Source organism: Vipera ursinii, assembly GCF_947247035.1.
Source record: "Vipera ursinii genome assembly, chromosome: 1".
NCBI classification, from domain to species: domain Eukaryota; kingdom Metazoa; phylum Chordata; class Lepidosauria; order Squamata; family Viperidae; genus Vipera; species Vipera ursinii.
Window position 1 is genome coordinate 288,144,113 of NC_139512.1, and position 18,555 is coordinate 288,162,667.

Here is an 18,555-nt window from a genome sequence, read left to right on the forward strand (position 1 = left end):
AACAATTCTCAGTCAGCTAGAATTAATAAAAACATTCAGTGAATTTGGAGGATAAACTCTGAACTTGAATCTAACCAGTGTCCCAACTATACTACACTACATCATACTGGCCTTTACTGTAATAATTTAATCTTATGTTCCTCCTCAAGTAGTCATATGTTTTATATACTGCTCCATAAAGTGGATACATTGGTAAGGTTTCTTCTTTGTACATCTTTCCAAAATAATCTCTCCTGGCAGCTATTCTCTTTGACTTTCCTCTCACAAAGAAATTAGACTGCAATCATTTACCAGATTTGCTTTCTTAGAATGTTTCTGTTTTTATGGTTTTGTTGTTGCTGTTCTTTTAAAGAATCTTTTAAAAGATGGCCTGTGGCATATCGAGCCTGAGAAATATTAAAGCCCGGGCTACAAATATTATATCATTTTTATATTTTATTTTTACAACTTTTTTTACATACTCACATTCAGTCTAGCTGTTCAATCCCTGCCCCACATTTTTTGTATCTTCTACTGATAATGCTCGCTGCAAAACTAAATATTGTTACTTAAAGACATAAAATTGCTGAATATGTCTGACTTATAGGAAGAAGACTGTTAGAGGTATCTGGATTAAAAAAGGAAACACTAATCACAATTTCATTTGGCATGGGTCCGGGTTATTTATGGGAGCACCTCTTGCCGGCGTTAACTTCCCATCGCCCTGTGCACTCCCACAGAGAGGGCCTCCTCAGGGTGCCGTCGGTCAGGGAATGTCGACTGGCGGCTCCCAGGGGGAGAGCATTCTCTGTGGGTGCGCCTGCCCTATGGAACCAACTCCCTGTTGAGCTCCAGATGGCTCCCGACCTTCGCTCGTTTTGCCGTGACCTTAAGTCTTGGTTGTTTGAACAGGCCGGCCTGGACTGAAGGATTGGGATTTTAGAGTTTAAATTTTAAAAATTTTAAATTTTAGAATGTATTTACTGTTTAGGGCTATTTGATTTAATCTTATTTTAATTTTTATACATTGTGTGTTGTTTATAGCATTTTAATTGCCCTGTACACCACCCCGAGTCCTTGGAGAGGGGTGGTATATAAATCTAAATAAAATAAAAATAAAAATAAATTTGAAAATCCTTTGTATAATGTTAATGAAGAAAGTTGTATTTACTGTATACTTACAAAGATAATGTAAGATAATCAGTGGATTTTGCAGACCCTGCAGAACAGGATAATATTTTGATGCCATATATCCCCATAAAACTGATCTGGAGAGTGAAAACATCCAAGAACATGGTAAATCACAAAGCAAAAGGGCAACCTTAAAAAGTTGTTCCTATGTTATCTTGTAGTAGAATTTCTTTTCCCTCCACAAATGAAAAAAAGCTCTTCTGTTCATTGCAGGCAACTGCATTCAACTTACTAATATCAAGCACACAATCTGATGCATATTTGTTTTGGATCTCGTTGAAGTCTAATGGTAATGAAATAATTTAATTTCTTGATAATTTAGAACTGCTGAAAAAAGTGGTACCAGGCATTAGAGACATTAGAGAAATATACCATTCCATTCTTGATCCAGAATGGAAATTTTTCTTGAAAACCCAGATTCTTCAAAAGACCCCTTTTGTTTGGTTGGGTGTTTTTTCTTCAAGTTATGACAGTAATCCATCAAATTATCTCTGTATTTAATTATTAAATCGGACTAGTATATTTTTTTTCTGTTAGCAGCCCATAACAGTAGAGGTAGTGGTTAAAGCTCCATGCTAAAAACTGGAAGACTGTGAGTTCTAGTCCTACCGTAAACATGAAACGAGATGGGTAACTATGGAATTGACTTTCAGCTCTAGGAAGTAGTCAGTTGAAAGCCATTTTTGAAAATCTTGCCATGAAAAATGCAGAGACTTGTCCAGTCAATTTCCAGGAGTCAAATCTGTTTTCAAAGAGACAGTAAAGAAAGAAAAGTAATGATGTCTGAGTGGAGGGGAAATTTAAGGAGACAGAGGAAGAGAAGAAACATATTCTCACGTTTTATTTTTCATATTGGAATTACATTCATAATAATAGCTTGTCTTCTAATGATTCATTCTATAATCTAACAATTATATGATTGTTATATAGACCTTGGTAACAACTAAATTGCAGTACAGAAAGGAAAAAAAACAGAAAAGTGTCATACGTTAACATATCTCTAGCTTTCTATTCAAAGTCACAGAATTTTGGTACATAGAGTAGTTAATCTTTTTGAATTTTATTTCAGGCATTAAAATGATTTTAAAAACCCTGCCAATCAAAACTATTCTATGCTCTTATTTAGTAGATATTAATATTGCTGTTGGGATGTTGTTATCCTACTAACTCTAAATAGTTAGCAATATCCTCTTTCTCTTGTGGCTGTAGGCCAAGAAGAAAAAAGCTGCTGCTATGATAAGGATAGGAAACTCTTTTCTGGTTAAAGGCCCTGCTGCTCCTTATGCCGTTCAAGAGGCCTTGTTTGATCTCTGCAGACATAAACACATTTTTTCTTCATTCTGAGCCTAATGTTCAGACAGTTGTAACAAATTGCCATCTATATTTTTTCTTCTTTTTTAAAAAAAATCAAGCTGTAGCTATACAGACCCTTTAAATTATACATTTTTTCTGAATGGTATGCTTGTGGAAATCCTTAAAGTAGCTAATTCTGGGAGGAAAGTAGAAAATTCTGAGAGAAGCCACATTAAACTGTTTTCTGCTATACTAATTTTCAGAAGGGAAACGAAAACAAAAACAATTTAAAGCACTAAGTCTTCACATAATAAAAACACTAAATGGACTCAGGTAGCTTTTGATTATGCAAGAACGAAGTTTAAAGAAATCTTTTTAATCTTTTTAATTGAAAATATTATTGTCAATAGTAAATGTTCACTTTCACTGAAAAACAGGTTTTACATGGCATGGGTCCGGGTTACCTCAGGGACCACCTGCTGCCGGCGTCAACTTCCCTCCGCCCAGTACGTGCCCACAGAGAGGGCCTCCTCAGGGTGCCTCCGGTCAGGGAATGCCGACTGGTGGCCCCCAGGGGGAGGGCCTTCTCTGTGGGCGCTCCGGCATTATGGAACCAACTGCCGGTTGAGCTCCGGATGGCATCAGACCTCCGAACCTTCCGCCGCGAGCTGAAGACCCATTTATTTGAATTAGCTGGTCTGGCCTGATGGGGGATTATGGGTTTTTAAATTGGTGTTTTTTACTATTTTATTATTGTTTTTTAACTGGGCACTGGTTTAATTTCCTTTTAACTTTTGTATCGTTATTTATATATGCCCTGTGAACCGCCCTGAGTCCCTAGGGAGAAGGGCGGTATAGAAATCAAATAAAACTAAACTAAACTAAACTAATGGTATATCAGCAGAAAACCAACCCTTTCAACACCCCTAATTGCAAGCTATAAATAAAAAAATGATCTTGATGTTTGTTATGTTCAATCAAACTGCTCCCACAATGCTCAGTCTTAAGCTAATTTATATCTTGACATGGGCTATTTTGCAGTAAGAAATGGGTAAAATCCTAATTATGCTGTCCACTTGAAATTTACAGTTGTGTTAAATATTGCTTTTTTCCTGTCATTTTCATATATTCAACACGATTATTTCTGAAAGTGTTTCTCCCTATATGAAATATCACAATTCCTATGTCAAGGCCTTTACTCCCAAATGGTGAGTTACTTTTAAATCAGTATTCTTATTCCTGGCTCATGTACTAAATTTACTGTACTAAATTGTAGTCTTACATTACACTTTGTTATAAACCATGATGAGAAACCCACCCTATTCACAGATACAAAATGAAGTCCCTTCCACATCAGGTTTAACATTGAGTTAGGATATTGTCTGAAGACCTTAAGAAATTGTCAGAGATTTTTTATTAAGTAGCCTACATAGTCAATACATCTGTTTTAGTGATTCAAATGATCCACAGGCCAACATCTGAAGACTAGTGGGATAAGAAGCTGGGATAAATTATTTCCAGTCCATCTTATCTCTTTTATAATATTCTAATAATTTTTGAAAAATAATGTCTTAGTAGTTTGCAATTACTGCTTTGGACAATTTTAGCTAAAAGGTAAATTGCAGCATGCACTAAAAAGATGTCAGTTGATAACTGGATTAAGCAGCAAAATTTAAGAGAATTTAATTTAAGGAAAGGAGTGCAGGAACAGGTAAAAGCAAAATGGGAGTAGACTTGGCAATGTTTTGTGATGTAAAAATCACAGTTTTTTTAAAAAAGAGATTTTAAAATGATTAAATAATACTCTGTGTTGTGTTGAACTGTTTAATATGAACTGGGATTTGTACGATGAGGTGGATTTGTGACTTTCTCCCAGACTTTTAATCCTAATTTTATTTTTTGCATTTATTATTATTTTAAATTGTCTTTATGGATTTATTGTATGCTGCCCAGAGTCACATATTGTGAGATGAGCAGCCATGTAAATAGGATATATAAATATGATGGTGAAGGTTCATTCTCCGAGCTTGTGGGTTGGTTTCTGAATGTTACATTACCAGACTAGGTAACATCTTCAGCAGAGTTTAAGATGTGTCAGTGTTCTTCTGTTTATAAGGGCTTCAGGTGTAGGTGTGACAGTTTGTGATGGGTCTTGTGATAGGTCAGGTGTGAGTCATCAGAGAATCATATGATGGGGTGTTGTGATGGGGAGGTTACATAGGTCTGGTAGGTAAACTGCTGATGGTGGGGACCCTTGTGTGGGTTGGTTGGTAACCTTGTAACGAAACATTCAGAAACCAACCCAAAAGCTCAGACAATGAGCCTTCACTCTCATCCTACACCCAAGCTACAGATATACACCACTATTGCATATATAAATATATAAATAAACAACAGCTACTGCAGAGTAAATCAATTAGGTAAATTAAAGCCACTCTACAGATTAGGAGTTACTGCAAGAATTTCTCAAAATTGTTTCATTTTAAACACTGAAAGTATTCCTTTAAAAAATGTATTGCTGTGTGCAGTGCTTTTTTTGTAAAAGAAAAAAGGGCCTGAACTCACACATGTCATACAACCCACCTTGCCTACCCTATAAGGTTCCATCTGAAAAAGCTGCCGGAACTCCATTCTGAGCGTTCTATGAGAAAAAAAGCCCTGGCTGTGTGTAATAGTTTTGAGAGAAATGTTCTTGTTTCTTTGAAATTTAGCCTTTCTACAAAAACGCCATTGTGTGCTTTTCACAATCAACTTATACTACAGGTTCACTGCACCATCTAGTGGATACTAGATGAATCTAGTATCAAATGTTCAAATCATAAATTAGGGGGGTTTTAATGCAACTTTTAAAATTTAGAGGTTTGAACATAAAATAAAAATCTAGTTTAATATGGCTACAGCACACTAACCAAAAGGAAATTAACTCTGAATTGAAGATAACTTCCCTGCTAAAAAACAACAACAAATATATGCAAAATCCTGTGTACTGCACTTTCTTGACTGTGTCAGCTAAGAGTTGCCACTTCCAACTGTAACCTGTCCTGGAGATTTTCCGGTCCTCGATAAGTGTCCATGTGACTCCTTGTTTAGGAATGTGAATATATACATTAAAACAAATGTACTAGTCAGGGAAAGAAAGAAAAAGAACCTTTTTGGATATTACTCCTGTGTTGCTTATTTCTATATGTGTAACTGTTTCTTTTATTCTTAACGGCAAATGACTCCCACCCTAATACGCCGTTATTTTTATTTAGTTTATATTTAGGGTTGGGTTTTTTTTTTAGAAAGTTGTAATTTTGTTTCATGTTTGGTCACGTTTGGCCAAATATCGTGTAGCATTGGCTACAACAGTAGTATGGAAAAAGCAGTAAGATGTGATTTCTGGTCCAAATATACACTTTATACATTTCTAAAGTAACATATTAACTGCAGTCTTTCAGTTCCTGGTCATTTGCAGGTACAAACTGTATTGCTAGCTTTGTAGTCTGTTTTCTTACATTACATAGTTACAATTTATATGAAAGGTTCATGATGTTCTCTAGCATATTAGGACACAGAGTACATTTATAAGAGGAAGGATCATATGTAGGAACTGGAGGTAAGATAAGACCACTGTATCGCAATCCCCCGGTCATCCTTCTTCAATCCCTCGGTCCAGCCAACCATATTCTAAAGCAGGGGTACCCAACCTTGGCAACTTTAAGACCTGTGACTTCAACTCCCAGAATTCCCTAGCCAGCATGGCTGGTTGGGGAATTCTGGGAGTCAAAGTCCATAAGACTTAAAGTTGCCAAGATTGGGGACCCCTGCACTAAAAACAGAATTATATCCTGTAGCCCCTAATAATTTCAGTTGTGCTAATGATGATGGCCTTATTACAAGTTTTTAACTATGTTTTAAACATAGTTTGATGTGCTGTCTCTTCCTTTGTTTCAAGGAGCAAATTTATCAGCTACCAATGAAAACAATTTTTCAAAGTCTCTGCCTATATTTGGATTGATGGCAGACATGTTTGGCACATACAACCTATATGAGGTTCTTAAGTCACAAAAGGAGACTTAAACGTCAAGTGCCATTAATGCCTAATTTTAGGCATTTCACTTAAGGATCTTACTCTATCAGCCTCTCTTTAGCTGATTTCAAAACGCCACAATATTCATTATGGACAGTCATGTGGTTAGCTGCAAAGTTGTGTCCGACCCATCGTGACCCCATGGACAATGTTCCTCCAGGCCTTCCTGTCCTCTACCATCTTCTGGAGTCCATTTAAGCTCACACCTACTGATTCAGTGATTCCATCCAGCCACCTCATTCTCTGTCGTCCCCTTCTTCTCTTGCCCTCAATCTTTCCCAGCATTAGGCTCTTCTCCAGTGAGTCCTTCCTTCTCATTAGGTGGCCAAAGTATTTGAGTTTCAACTTCAGGATCTGGCCTTCTAAAGAGCAGTCAGGGTTGCTGACTGGTTTGATAGCCTTGCAGTCCAAGGGATGGACAGTCATAGATTAATACAGTTCAGTATTTCAATTCAATTGAACACGAGGTAAATTAATCCAGTTATAGCTGGAGGTTTTCTATCCCACTGGATGGGACCTTTCTATCCCAAAGCCTTGTCTTCTACCATTGCAAACAAATAGAGGAAATCTGTATTTGGAAGGAAGTTGGGGGATGCATATGATGGCCAGATCAAAGTCTAGCCATAATACAATCATGATTTTTGAGAGGCAGAAATATTTAGACACAGCACTAGGTCATTCATTATCAGTAATATGTAACACTTGGTGTTTCCTATAGCAACTTATAGTTCCTAGAGTTTACCTCAGGACAAACTGATAAAAGTCCACTGTGATAGAGTAAATATGCTTGTGGTAATCCTGGCTTCCATAATTTAGTAACAGCTGCAAAGCAGCTCAGAAATTATGAAATGAATGAGTCACAGAACTCACAGAACCTTGGTACAGGAAATGTTTGCAACTTTTTAATAAATGTGCTTAAATTGATGGCTAAGTTGTACTGTTAATAGAACATGCTTGAAAGATTGTAACAGTGCATTTTATAAATTTTGATTAATACTTATATAGTAATGCCACAGTATTAATGAAGAAACAGTCATCTTTGATGGCCTAAAATTGAAAATAAGATTTAATATAAACTAAGAAAGTACATTTGATTTTCCCCCTTTTTTGTAAGCTCTTCTTGGTTAGAATTTATTGTCTAGTTTATTATTTTTTCTTCCATTTATATTTTATTCCATAGCAATATAGACTCTGCGTGAGTTCTAGAATGGCATAAAATTTTATGACATTGTAATAAACATTACCTAAGGCATTATGATCTATAAATATTCAAATGCATTGCTCAATGGTTCTTATTTTTATTTTAAATGTCTAAAAAGATTTACATCAATCAAGATTTTCAATGTTATAATCAGATTATCAATACAATTCTTGTCAGCTAAAACAATAACTTTAAAAAAATCAGCATCAAAACAAAATGTATCTATATCTATTCCTCCTCTTTGATTTTTTTTTGTACTTTCATTTATTTTTCATAGAAACCAAGTATTTTATTTCTCATTAATTTTAGAAATGAAAACACATTACTAAACTAATTGTTTAGTGAAATTTTTAGTACTAGGATTTGTTTTCCCAAACTTGAAAAACACTATTTTGGACAGTCTATATGTCTCCTTTGTGATTTGGTCTTTTAAAAGTGCTTCTCTACTGTCTACTTATTGAAGACTCTAATAAGCTTAAAACTTATTTTTAAACAGCTCCAGACAGATAAGGTGCAGACAAACGCTACATCCTAATATTTTTTAGCATATTAGGGAAGATACAGTTTAACAAAAACATTCCAAATATGGCAAAATCACTCCTAATTTTACATGAATAAGAGGGTACAATTCAAGTTTGTAATTCAAGTTTCAATCACAACATAAATCAATCTGAAGCAATTTGAAATTCCAGATTGGATTTTAAAGAAACATGTTACACAGGGGTGTCAAACTCAATTTCATTGAGGGCCACATCAGCATTGCGGTTGCCCTCAGAGGGCTGGTTGGGTGTGGCCAGGGTGGGCCTGGCCTACTGGGTGGGTGTGGCTAGAGTGCGTATGGCCTACTGGGTGGGTGTGGCCAGCTCTACATCGTTCGCATCAAGGGTGCCTATGGGGGCCTGGGCAGGAGTGGGACAGATCTGAGGGTCTCTGGCAGAAGGAGGGTGTCTGGGCCAGGGCCAAGGCAGTGGGGGCCGTTCCCTCACTGTTTCCAGGATGGCTTCGCGGGCCACATGAAACCACTTCACGGGCCGGATCCGGCCCCCGGGCCTTGTGTTTGACATGTCTGTGTTACAGTGTGGAAACTTCAAAGATCTGAAGCTACTTCACTTTTGAGTAGAATGAAATGAAAATAAAAGGGGTAGTAGATCCTTTAAAAAAATGTCTGTGGAGATTCTCAGACATCCAGGTCATACTTGTCCCAGGGGCGCTTTTTCAAAAGGCAACTGGACTGTCCAGTTGCCTTTTGAAAAAGCACCAATGAGATCCTTTAGCAATGTTTACTACTACAGAGTTTTGATTAGATTGCTTCAAGAGTTTTACCACAATACGTTTTTTTTAAATACTGCCTCCCAACAGTGTATGTTTAAAAGTGAGATTGGAGAGATGAAGGTAGGGCAGCACAACTGCTTTTCAACTGTCTATCAAAAAACTATTCAGATTAATACTGGATGTGAGCAAAGGAAACAAAAAGACCCCTAAATCTTTGTCACCATCTAAAAGTTCCTCCTGAATGTTCAGTGCCAAACTTATAGTTTGCAGCATTACCTGTTCTGTTCTATTCAGAAGAAGTCTGCACAACACACTTGAAATTGTGTAACCTTTTGAGAGGAGAAAGGGAGAGGAAGAAGGGGAGAGAGGGGGGGGGAGAGAGAGAGAATGAATGAGAATAAATATGTAAGTTCTTAGGAAGTGAAGGTTTGCATCACAGCAAGGTGGAAGTCATACCACCCTGAATGAAAAGAGAATTTACAAAACACAATGCATTTGTCTTATGACAGTTTCCCACAGTGTTTAAATATTGCCAGACATGTACAGTTATGCATTTGCTGCTCTGTTCCCATTACTGTGAATAAATATTAGCCTCCCTCCCTTCTGAGATTCACATTCAACTTCTCTTCCTTCTCTTGTATTTTTTAAAACAATGTTAATGTTTATAAATGATTTTATATTTCATGTTTTCCTTGAGCAAAAGAAGCTAACTTATTCTAAATCAGGTTATTGGTTTATCAGGCCCACACTGTGTTTGTGTGTGCGTGTGCATGCGCACGCGTGGGTGGGTGGGTGCAATGCCAGCAGCTTTTTGAAATCAAGAAAATGCCCTGTTGGTTCAGGTCATGTTGCTATCTGGATATGCTAGAATTTCAACCTTTTAAAGCAAATTCTTGGCACTTCTGTTACTTCTGACATGTGGGTTTTTTGCTTTTGTAAAGCACTCTGTGAACTAGATGCTTGGCTGGCAGGATGTACAAACAAACGTTACCTAATTTATGGGGAAACATTGCAGATCTTATTCTGTGTTAGATGTGCTCAATTATTCTTCATTTTACTTCCCGCATTTAAGAGTACCTCCTTTTACAATAAAAAGGGACGCGGTGGCTCAGTGGGTTAGGACGCTGAGCTTGTCAATCAGAAGGTCGGCAGTTTGGTGGGTTGAATCCTGAGTGCTGCGTAACAGAGTGAGCACCCGTTACTTGTCCCAGCTTCTGCCAACCTAGCAGTTCAAAAGCACATAAAAATGCAAGTAGAAAGATAGAGACCACTATGGTGGGAAGGTAACAGCGTTCCGTGCACCTTTGGCGTCCAGTCATGCCGGCCACATGACCATGGAGATGTCCTCGGACAAGCACTGGCTCTTCGGCTTTGAAACAGAGATGAGCACCGGCCCCTAGAGTCGGAAATGACTAGCACGCATGGGTGGGGGAACCTTTATCTTTACTTTTACCTTTTATAATGCTTTCCTAAACCTTCTCCTTTGGACATACAATCAGGCCATTTCTTCTACTCTTGTCCATATTTTTTTACAGGCTATCTTTTTTTCCCCTCTATTAAAACATGATACATTATTTGATAAATTCCCTCTCTGCAAGATTTGAAATAGGTTTATGAGACTCTATGAAAGCTGTGTGGGATTTAATCAGGAAGACTATTTACTACGATTAGGTAATTGTGACGTGGCATTATCATGCATACATGGTATAATTTCAGCTTTGGCTCCTGTCTTTGACAGTACTAATGTGTTTCTGAATTCTTGTTTATATGGATTGTGCTCATATAAAAAAAGAGACACCTGACGTGGCAATGCTACATGTAAAAAGGAAGTGGTGAAACATAACCAGCTTTTTAATTGCACTAAGAAAGTAATGCATTTTAAGGCCTTTCCCTACTGCTGAGTTGAATTACCATTTGCTTGTCCTTGAATCAGCAGAAAATCAAATCTGCATGAAATTTGCTGTCCTTCCACTTTTGCTGTTTCAAGTCACTCTTACCTGCTGCACTTGACTCAAGGTACCAAAGTAACAAAATTTAACAGATTTTATATATCTTAAATCCAGTCCTGTATGGTTGCAAGATAGGATAGTAAATGTTATTTGAACACTGGTACCACTAGTGGATAATTTAAGACTTCATTATTCTGGGTGTTGATGAAGGTACCATCTGGAGAAAAAAGATGTTGAGGCATGTTTGTTCCCTTGTTAACTGCAAGTAGTTGATGGCAATAGCAATAACACTTAGACTTATATACCACTTCACAGTGCTTTACAGCTCTCTCTAAGTGGTTTACAGAGTCAGCATATGGCCCTCAACTATCTGAGTCCTCATCTTACCGACCTCAGAAGGCTGAGTCAACCTTAAGCCACTCAGAATCGAACTCCTAGAGTGAGTTAACCTGCAGTTCTGCATTCCAACCACTGTGCCACCACAGCTCTGATATACCATATCCTACAAAAGGTGTTAACTAATTGGACTAAAAAAGCAGCCAAGATATGAAAGAAGCCAGAAATCTAGTTTTATGAGAACTAATGCAGGGACTAAGTGTTTAACCAGGGATGAGATAATTATGGGAAGACAACATAGTTATTCTAAAATAGCTGAAAGTCTATTCCAGCAGAAAATGGAAATTGGAATCATAGGAAAGATTTTGTCTAACAATTGTAAGAAACTTTCTAATATTGGAATATCTTTCAATGGGGTCTTTTGTGGTAGAGATGTTTAAACAGAAGTCAGACAATCATGCTACAATGGGGGTCCCCAACTCCCGGGCCACAGCCCACTACTGGGCCATGGGCTGTTTGAAACTGGGCTGTGGGATAGATGGGCAAGCAAGCATGTGTGAAACTCCACTTGCATGAGCAGAAGGCACTTGCACTTATGCACAAAGCTCCATTACACAAATGGAGCTTTGCCTGCTAGTACCTTCCGCTCTCGTGAGTGGAGCTTAGCACGTAAGTGCAAGCACCATCCAATTGCACATGAAGCTCCATTCGCATGAATTGAAGGCCCATGCACCCGCTGCTCCCACAGATTGAACTATGTGCACATGCGTATGCTCCTACCACTCACATGCCCTGCCCCCATTGGGCCAGGCTGTCAAGCTAGAAAGTTTGGGAACTGCTGTGCTACAACATCATCCCTCACTGGATAGAGAACAGTTTTAGAAAATACCCAGAGTCCATTGGAACTGTCTTATGTTGTGAAATCAGTGGGAATTACGTTTCTCCTGGTTAATTGATGTATTCTGTTTTTGCATAAAAGAATTTCCCAAGCTAAAAGGTGGTAATTACATTACAGAGCTGACTTTGCTATTGGATCCTGGCTGAATGTTCAGTTGTTAGCATAAAATAATTGACTTAACATCTCTTAACTTTTAAACAACGGCCTCTTGTATGTCCACAGTCAAGGATGTAGTCAGCAATAAAATTAAGCACTTATTTCAAGTTGGAAGGCTTTTTCTAGCAGGGCCCTTCCACAACACTAAATTGAGAAAAGTTGGCTGAAATAACATTACTTCAATGTAATTATGTTTATGTTGTTGTTTTTTACTCAAAAATTAGGACATAAACTCACAGCAGGTCAGATCCTTAGCATGGGAGCATGTTTTTTTTTATCCTTTTGTTCCTGCTGGAGTCATTTGCTCTATGGAGCCCCTCTTTTGCAATTTTTACTACAAAAATAATAACCCAGAAATAAATGAAACATATGGGTAATTTGGAGACAGCATAAACGTTGGAGACAAATGTTTAAAGGGTTTTCATCTTCATGATATAATCCTACTCCGTAACAGGATTTAGCTCCTAAATTTTTGGAGTCATATGTTTGATGCTAGTAATAATGCTGCACATGCAGTCATAAGTATATTATTTACATGCCATTTCTTTCTTCTGACCTTTTGCAGAACATGTCAGAATGTCACAATGATCCCGTCTAGCAACAGCACAATCATTTCGTTACTTCCAAATGTGAGCACCTTCTGGATTCGAGACTCCCAAAGAAAAGGACTTCCCAATGAAGCTCCATTGTTTACTAGCACCAATGGCCCTTCCCATGCAAACGAGAGCTTTTTCCTCACTACCATGGACATGACCAATGTGTCTCATGCTCCTCCTGATCCTCTGGGAGGGCATGCTGTCTGGCAAGTTGTCCTGATTGCTCTCCTCACTGGCATTCTGGCCCTTGTCACCATCATCGGGAACATCTTGGTGATTGTGGCATTTAAAGTCAACAAACAGCTAAAAACAGTTAACAATTACTTTTTGTTGAGTCTTGCTTGTGCAGACTTGATAATTGGTGTTATTTCCATGAACCTTTTCACTACATATATAATCATGGACCGCTGGGCTTTGGGAAACTTGGCCTGTGATCTATGGCTTTCCATTGACTATGTGGCAAGCAATGCTTCTGTCATGAATCTGCTGGTCATCAGTTTTGACAGATACTTTTCCATCACAAGGCCACTTACCTATAGAGCTAAACGAACAACCAGAAGGGCTGCAGTGATGATTGGCTTAGCTTGGGTCATCTCGTTCATCCTTTGGGCTCCTGCTATTCTGTTCTGGCAATATTTTGTTGGGGAGCGGACTGTCGAAGAGAATGAATGTTATATCCAGTTCCTAAATGAACCTGTCCTCACTTTTGGCACTGCCATAGCTGCCTTTTATTTGCCAGTAACTATTATGAGTATTTTGTACTGGAGGATATACAAGGAGACAGAGAAACGTACCAAAGAATTAGCAGGACTCCAGGCTTCTGGGAGTGAGGCTGAGGCAGCATGCTTTGTCAACCAAACAGGAAGTTCTAGAAGCTGCAGCAGTTATGAACTGCAGCAGCAGGACACAAAACGTACCAAACGAAGAAAATATGGGGGCTGCAACTTCTGGATGACATCGAAGAGCTGGAAACCCAGTTCAGATCAGGTCGATCAGGAACACAGCAGCAGCGACAGCTGGAACAACAATGATGGCAATGCATCGCTTGAGAATTCTGCCTCCTCTGAGGAAGATGACATTCCCACGGACACTCGAGCCATCTACTCCATTGTACTAAAGCTTCCAGGACATAGTTCAATTCTCAATTCTGCAAAACTGCCTTCCTCAGAAGATCTGCCTGGGTCAGAAGATGAACTGCAGAAGTTGGACACAGAGTCAAAGGAGCAGAAACCAAAAAGGCTTCACCCACAAAAGAGCATGGATGATGGGAATTTACAGAAATGCTTTCCCAAGCTTCCAGTTCAACCAGCATCTGCAGTATACGCAGGAAAGGCTTCAGACTGCAATTCCACAGGGATGAAGGCACCTAATGCCTTACCTTTGTCATTTAAGGAAGCCACCCTGGCCAAGAAGTTCGCCTTGAAGACAAGAAGTCAGATCACCAAACGAAAGCGAATGTCACTTATCAAAGAGAAGAAAGCTGCACAGACACTTAGCGCCATTTTGTTTGCCTTCATTATCACCTGGACCCCATATAATATCATGGTCCTGGTAAACACTTTTTGTAAATGTATCCCTAAAACATTTTGGAACCTGGGGTACTGGCTTTGCTACATCAATAGTACAGTGAATCCTATGTGCTATGCACTGTGTAATAAAACTTTCAGAACCACATTCAAGATGTTACTGCTCTGCCAGTGTGACAAACGCAAACGACGTAGGCAACAATATCAGCAGAAACCATCAGTCATTTTTCATAAGCGGATTCCACGGGAAGCTTCATAGAATAGTATTTTTTAACCACAATAATAAACATTAAAGGGAGGGTGGTTGCTGGAGCCAACTGCATATCTTCAAGATGTGAAAGTAGCAGCCTGGTGTATGTATCCTTTTAATATTTCCTGTATACTGTAACCATTGAAGCCACATAAAGCAAAAAAATGAATTACAAATGAATTTATTAAAGAACAACCAGATAGCTGAAAAATTATCTACACAATTCCAAAAAAGCTGCACTTATTAATCCATTCTGGGGATCTCAGGAGAGCACACGTAGCTAGCCCACTCCCAATATGTTTTTCTGATAAATTCAGTAGGCTCTAATATGTCACAAATTGGACCGATCTAAATTTCAAAATGTGGGTATATGTGTGTGTTCCAAATACTGTACAGATGTCCCAAACATCTTAGAGCTTCCCATCTTCTCCTTTTGTAGGTGTAAAGTCAATTTGTTGACCCAGTTTATTAAATAACTTGTGCAGGAGCATCCCATGTACTCAGCACTTGCTGTCTGTTTACAGGAAAGGTGAGGTCTTGTCTTTCTCAGCAGTAATTACCATCACTATGAGATGTGAGCAGGGGCCTTGAAAACAGTTTTTCAGAACTCGTTTATATTGTATTGATTTTGGGCAATCTTAAAATTGTAACGCCACAAAATAATTTTATGTACAATAGTGAAGAATTTCCGAAGGGTGCATGTTATCCCTATCTATACATTCAAGCAGAAGAACTGAGTGTGTATATTTTTCAAATAGAGATACCCTTTAAACATTAAAATATTCTTTAAACAGGAGAAGGATGGCCCAATCCAGAAGGAAGAATCCTTAACGAGAATTTCATCTTCATGAGAAACTGGGTACAGGCTTCACTTCTGCTTTAAATGTGAGGGTCACAGAGGGACTCAGATTTCCAGTGCAGTACCCAGCATAGCCTGGGAATCTCTTTAAGTTGTAGAAAAGCTGGAACAGAAAGTCTCATCTTTTCTACAAATTTGAGGGAGGGGAGGGAGGGAGACAGAAAGAGAAATCCAGAAAGAGGCTTAAGAACAGTGTCAGCAAAAAGTCAGGTCTGTATTTATCCTGCGTTTTTGTTGAAGCGTATGACAAGGACAAAGAATCTATGGAATAAGCACATTACTTCTTTCCAGCTGTCTGCATCAGGCATGTTCCCGAGGAAAATGCACCAGAGTCTTGTCTCTATTTTCTGTACATTGAAAGGCATTTTAGACATGGGATAAATAACTGTATTTTTTTAAAATAATGAAATGGCACTTTCAATAATGCTTGTCGATTTTGAAAGCTTCTGTTATTATTATTATTATTATTAATTATTATTATTATTATTATTATTATTGCTGTTTTTGTTACAAACAGTAGTGGAAATTTACAGTTTGTGCAGTACAATGTCCCAAGTGAATGTAAGTTGTTTGCCAATTCAAATAGCTAAGCACCTTCTCAGAAAGAGAGAAAAAAAAAGGGCTGTAATGTAGCTGAGACACAGTGATCCCTCTAATTTATCAATTCAGTCAGTTCAGCAGAGCTTGGACACGCCCACCCCTCTTCTCCCCCCCCTCTTAGCAACTCCAGCTGGTTCATTCAGGGCTGTGTGCACAGGAAATGTTCCAGAGGGGGTCTGTGCTTCTGCTGTACTTTGTAAAAGTCAGGATATGCCAGAGGAAAGGACTGTACTTTAAGCAATTGCTTCAAGTCAGATTTATTTACATTTTTAAAAAGCAAGAGTTTTATCAGGCTTCTCCCCACCCTTTTTTCATTTGACAATTAAAAAAAAAGCAACTTTCTTTATGAAAAGAGGACTCAGTGTTGTGAACACAGAACTGGTATAAAAGCTGCTTTTGTATTCGGTGTGAGATGGTGTTTACAGGTGATTTTGACAACAGTGGAAATATATTAAATAGTGTCTGTGTATCTGAGCTATTTAATTTTGTGATCTATTAATATGAAGAAATATTTATATACATAAATGCCACCAAAATGTTTTATTTAAATGTTGATAAATATTGCTCTTTGGTCTTCAACTGTAATGTCCTTTTCAAGCAGATCATAAAAGTGTTCTTGAAACATGAACACAGTTTCCAAGTTTGTGTATCACAGATTGTGGTAGGTAACATTTATGCATACTGAAAAGATTCTTGATGGGCAACATACCCCCTCAAAATCCTTTGCAAACCCAGGCAGGCATTCTTTCTAAAATTCAAACATGGGGGTGGGGGGGAGGAAGGAAGGGATGTTAGAAACCTGTATGTCATAGAACTGGGCATGGGATGAACAATATCCAAAGGGGATGTCTGGGGTGAGGAATTAGAATTGCCACATCTTCCTCTGACTGAGTTCTTGCATCTCTAAGAGATTTGGAACAACCACAGATTCCTAAAGCGGTTGCTTTTCCCAGCATAGAAAAGCAACTCTGGGCAAATTGCACCCACTTTTAGCCAATGACACTTCCTAAACACAAGACAGGCCTCGTAATTTTAAAAAGCATCACTTTGAACAGCACTCTGTGGAAACTCAAGTTCTAAGATGAAACTATTGAGAAATAAATGGGGACAGCCTTGTAGAGTTTAGAAGAAGGGCGGGGAAAATGCATGTATGTTTTTAACTGACATGCTACACAAGGCGTTTAGGCACGTAGCACATGTGCTCAAAACAATGTTTGTCTAAAAAGCCAAGAATTTCGTATAGTATATTTTTAAAAGTAAGAAAAATGACTTTGTAAAGAAGGAATTCAGAGCAGAGATGTAGCTCTGTTTTTTGAACTTTGAATCAATAATCATATCTCTTCCCTTCAGTTTGGCAGCCCTGCGTCTTACTTGTGAATAAACATCAGTTTGTTTCAGAGAATAATTGCACATTGAGAGATGCAACATCATAATATTGAGTATTTGCAACTATGCACATTTTTGTTTTGAGCAGCCCAACACAGCTGGGAATCCCCAGAAGAAAATCAAAGTACAGACTCTGATTTTATTTGTTGCTGTGCTGATCGTCACTCACCTTCAATCATTTGAGCTCTGCACATCAGCTGTGAGGGGCAGACAAGATCTGCTGATTACAGCATGCCTGGATTAATGAGATAGGACTTTCTTATACCCTAGTCCTGAATTCCATGGTCCTGATTAACTGCTAAATCTAGCTTTTTATTCAGAATTCTGAAACCCAAATGAAGTTTGAGCTCTGTCTAAAACAAAACGCAAGGGTGCTAATTCACTGAGGCTTTTACAAGCTGTAACACTCCTAAAAAAAAGAATGTAGAAAAATTAAAACTCCCATCTCCCAAAGTCTGTCATAAAGTAATCCATTGCATGTTGAAACTATAAAATTTTAACTCTTGGAAAGGCCACCAGTGTCCACTAAGAAGGTATGCCTTGACCCATCCGTGACTCCTTCTAGGTCCTTAGGAAATTTTTATTTGCAGTTCCTGAAAAATATATCCACCTTTCACAGTTCAGTTGAGCTAAGAATATATTTCAACATTATACTACATTGTGCATGTGTCTGTCTGTCTGCCTGTCTGTCTGTCTCTCACTCTCTGGTAAGTACAATTTCATCTAATAATTTGAGAGTCACACTGTGACAAGGATGCAATCTTGCATTATATTAATTTCATGATAAATATATATATAAAATAGAAATTTCGCCTTTTGGCAAAAGCAGAATGTCACCATTCTTTATACAGAAATAAATTAGGAATTGCTTAATGTTTGATACATAATCAGCTTTTTAGATATCCCTGATAATTTTAGAGCAGGAATATAATGTTCACAGGCTTTTTGACAGATGAATGTAATTCTGAATACTTTTTTGTGTGTACCTGGG

The 18,555-nt window shown here is 38.1% G+C and overlaps 1 protein-coding gene across 2 annotated transcripts in view; it reads left to right on the plus strand.

The window, feature by feature from the left end:
• CHRM3 (cholinergic receptor muscarinic 3) overlaps window positions 1-16,796 on the plus strand; it is a 252,654-nt gene extending 235,858 nt beyond the window's left edge. For both annotated transcript variants that reach the window (XM_083349911.1, XM_083349910.1), the window contains exon 4: window positions 12,913-16,796. In XM_083349911.1, the coding sequence (XP_083206037.1) occupies window positions 12,932-14,728 (1,797 nt within the window). In that variant the 5' untranslated portion in view covers window positions 12,913-12,931 and the 3' untranslated portion in view covers window positions 14,729-16,796. The remainder of the gene's footprint in view (window positions 1-12,912) is intronic.
• Window positions 16,797-18,555: the final 1,759 nt, after the last annotated feature.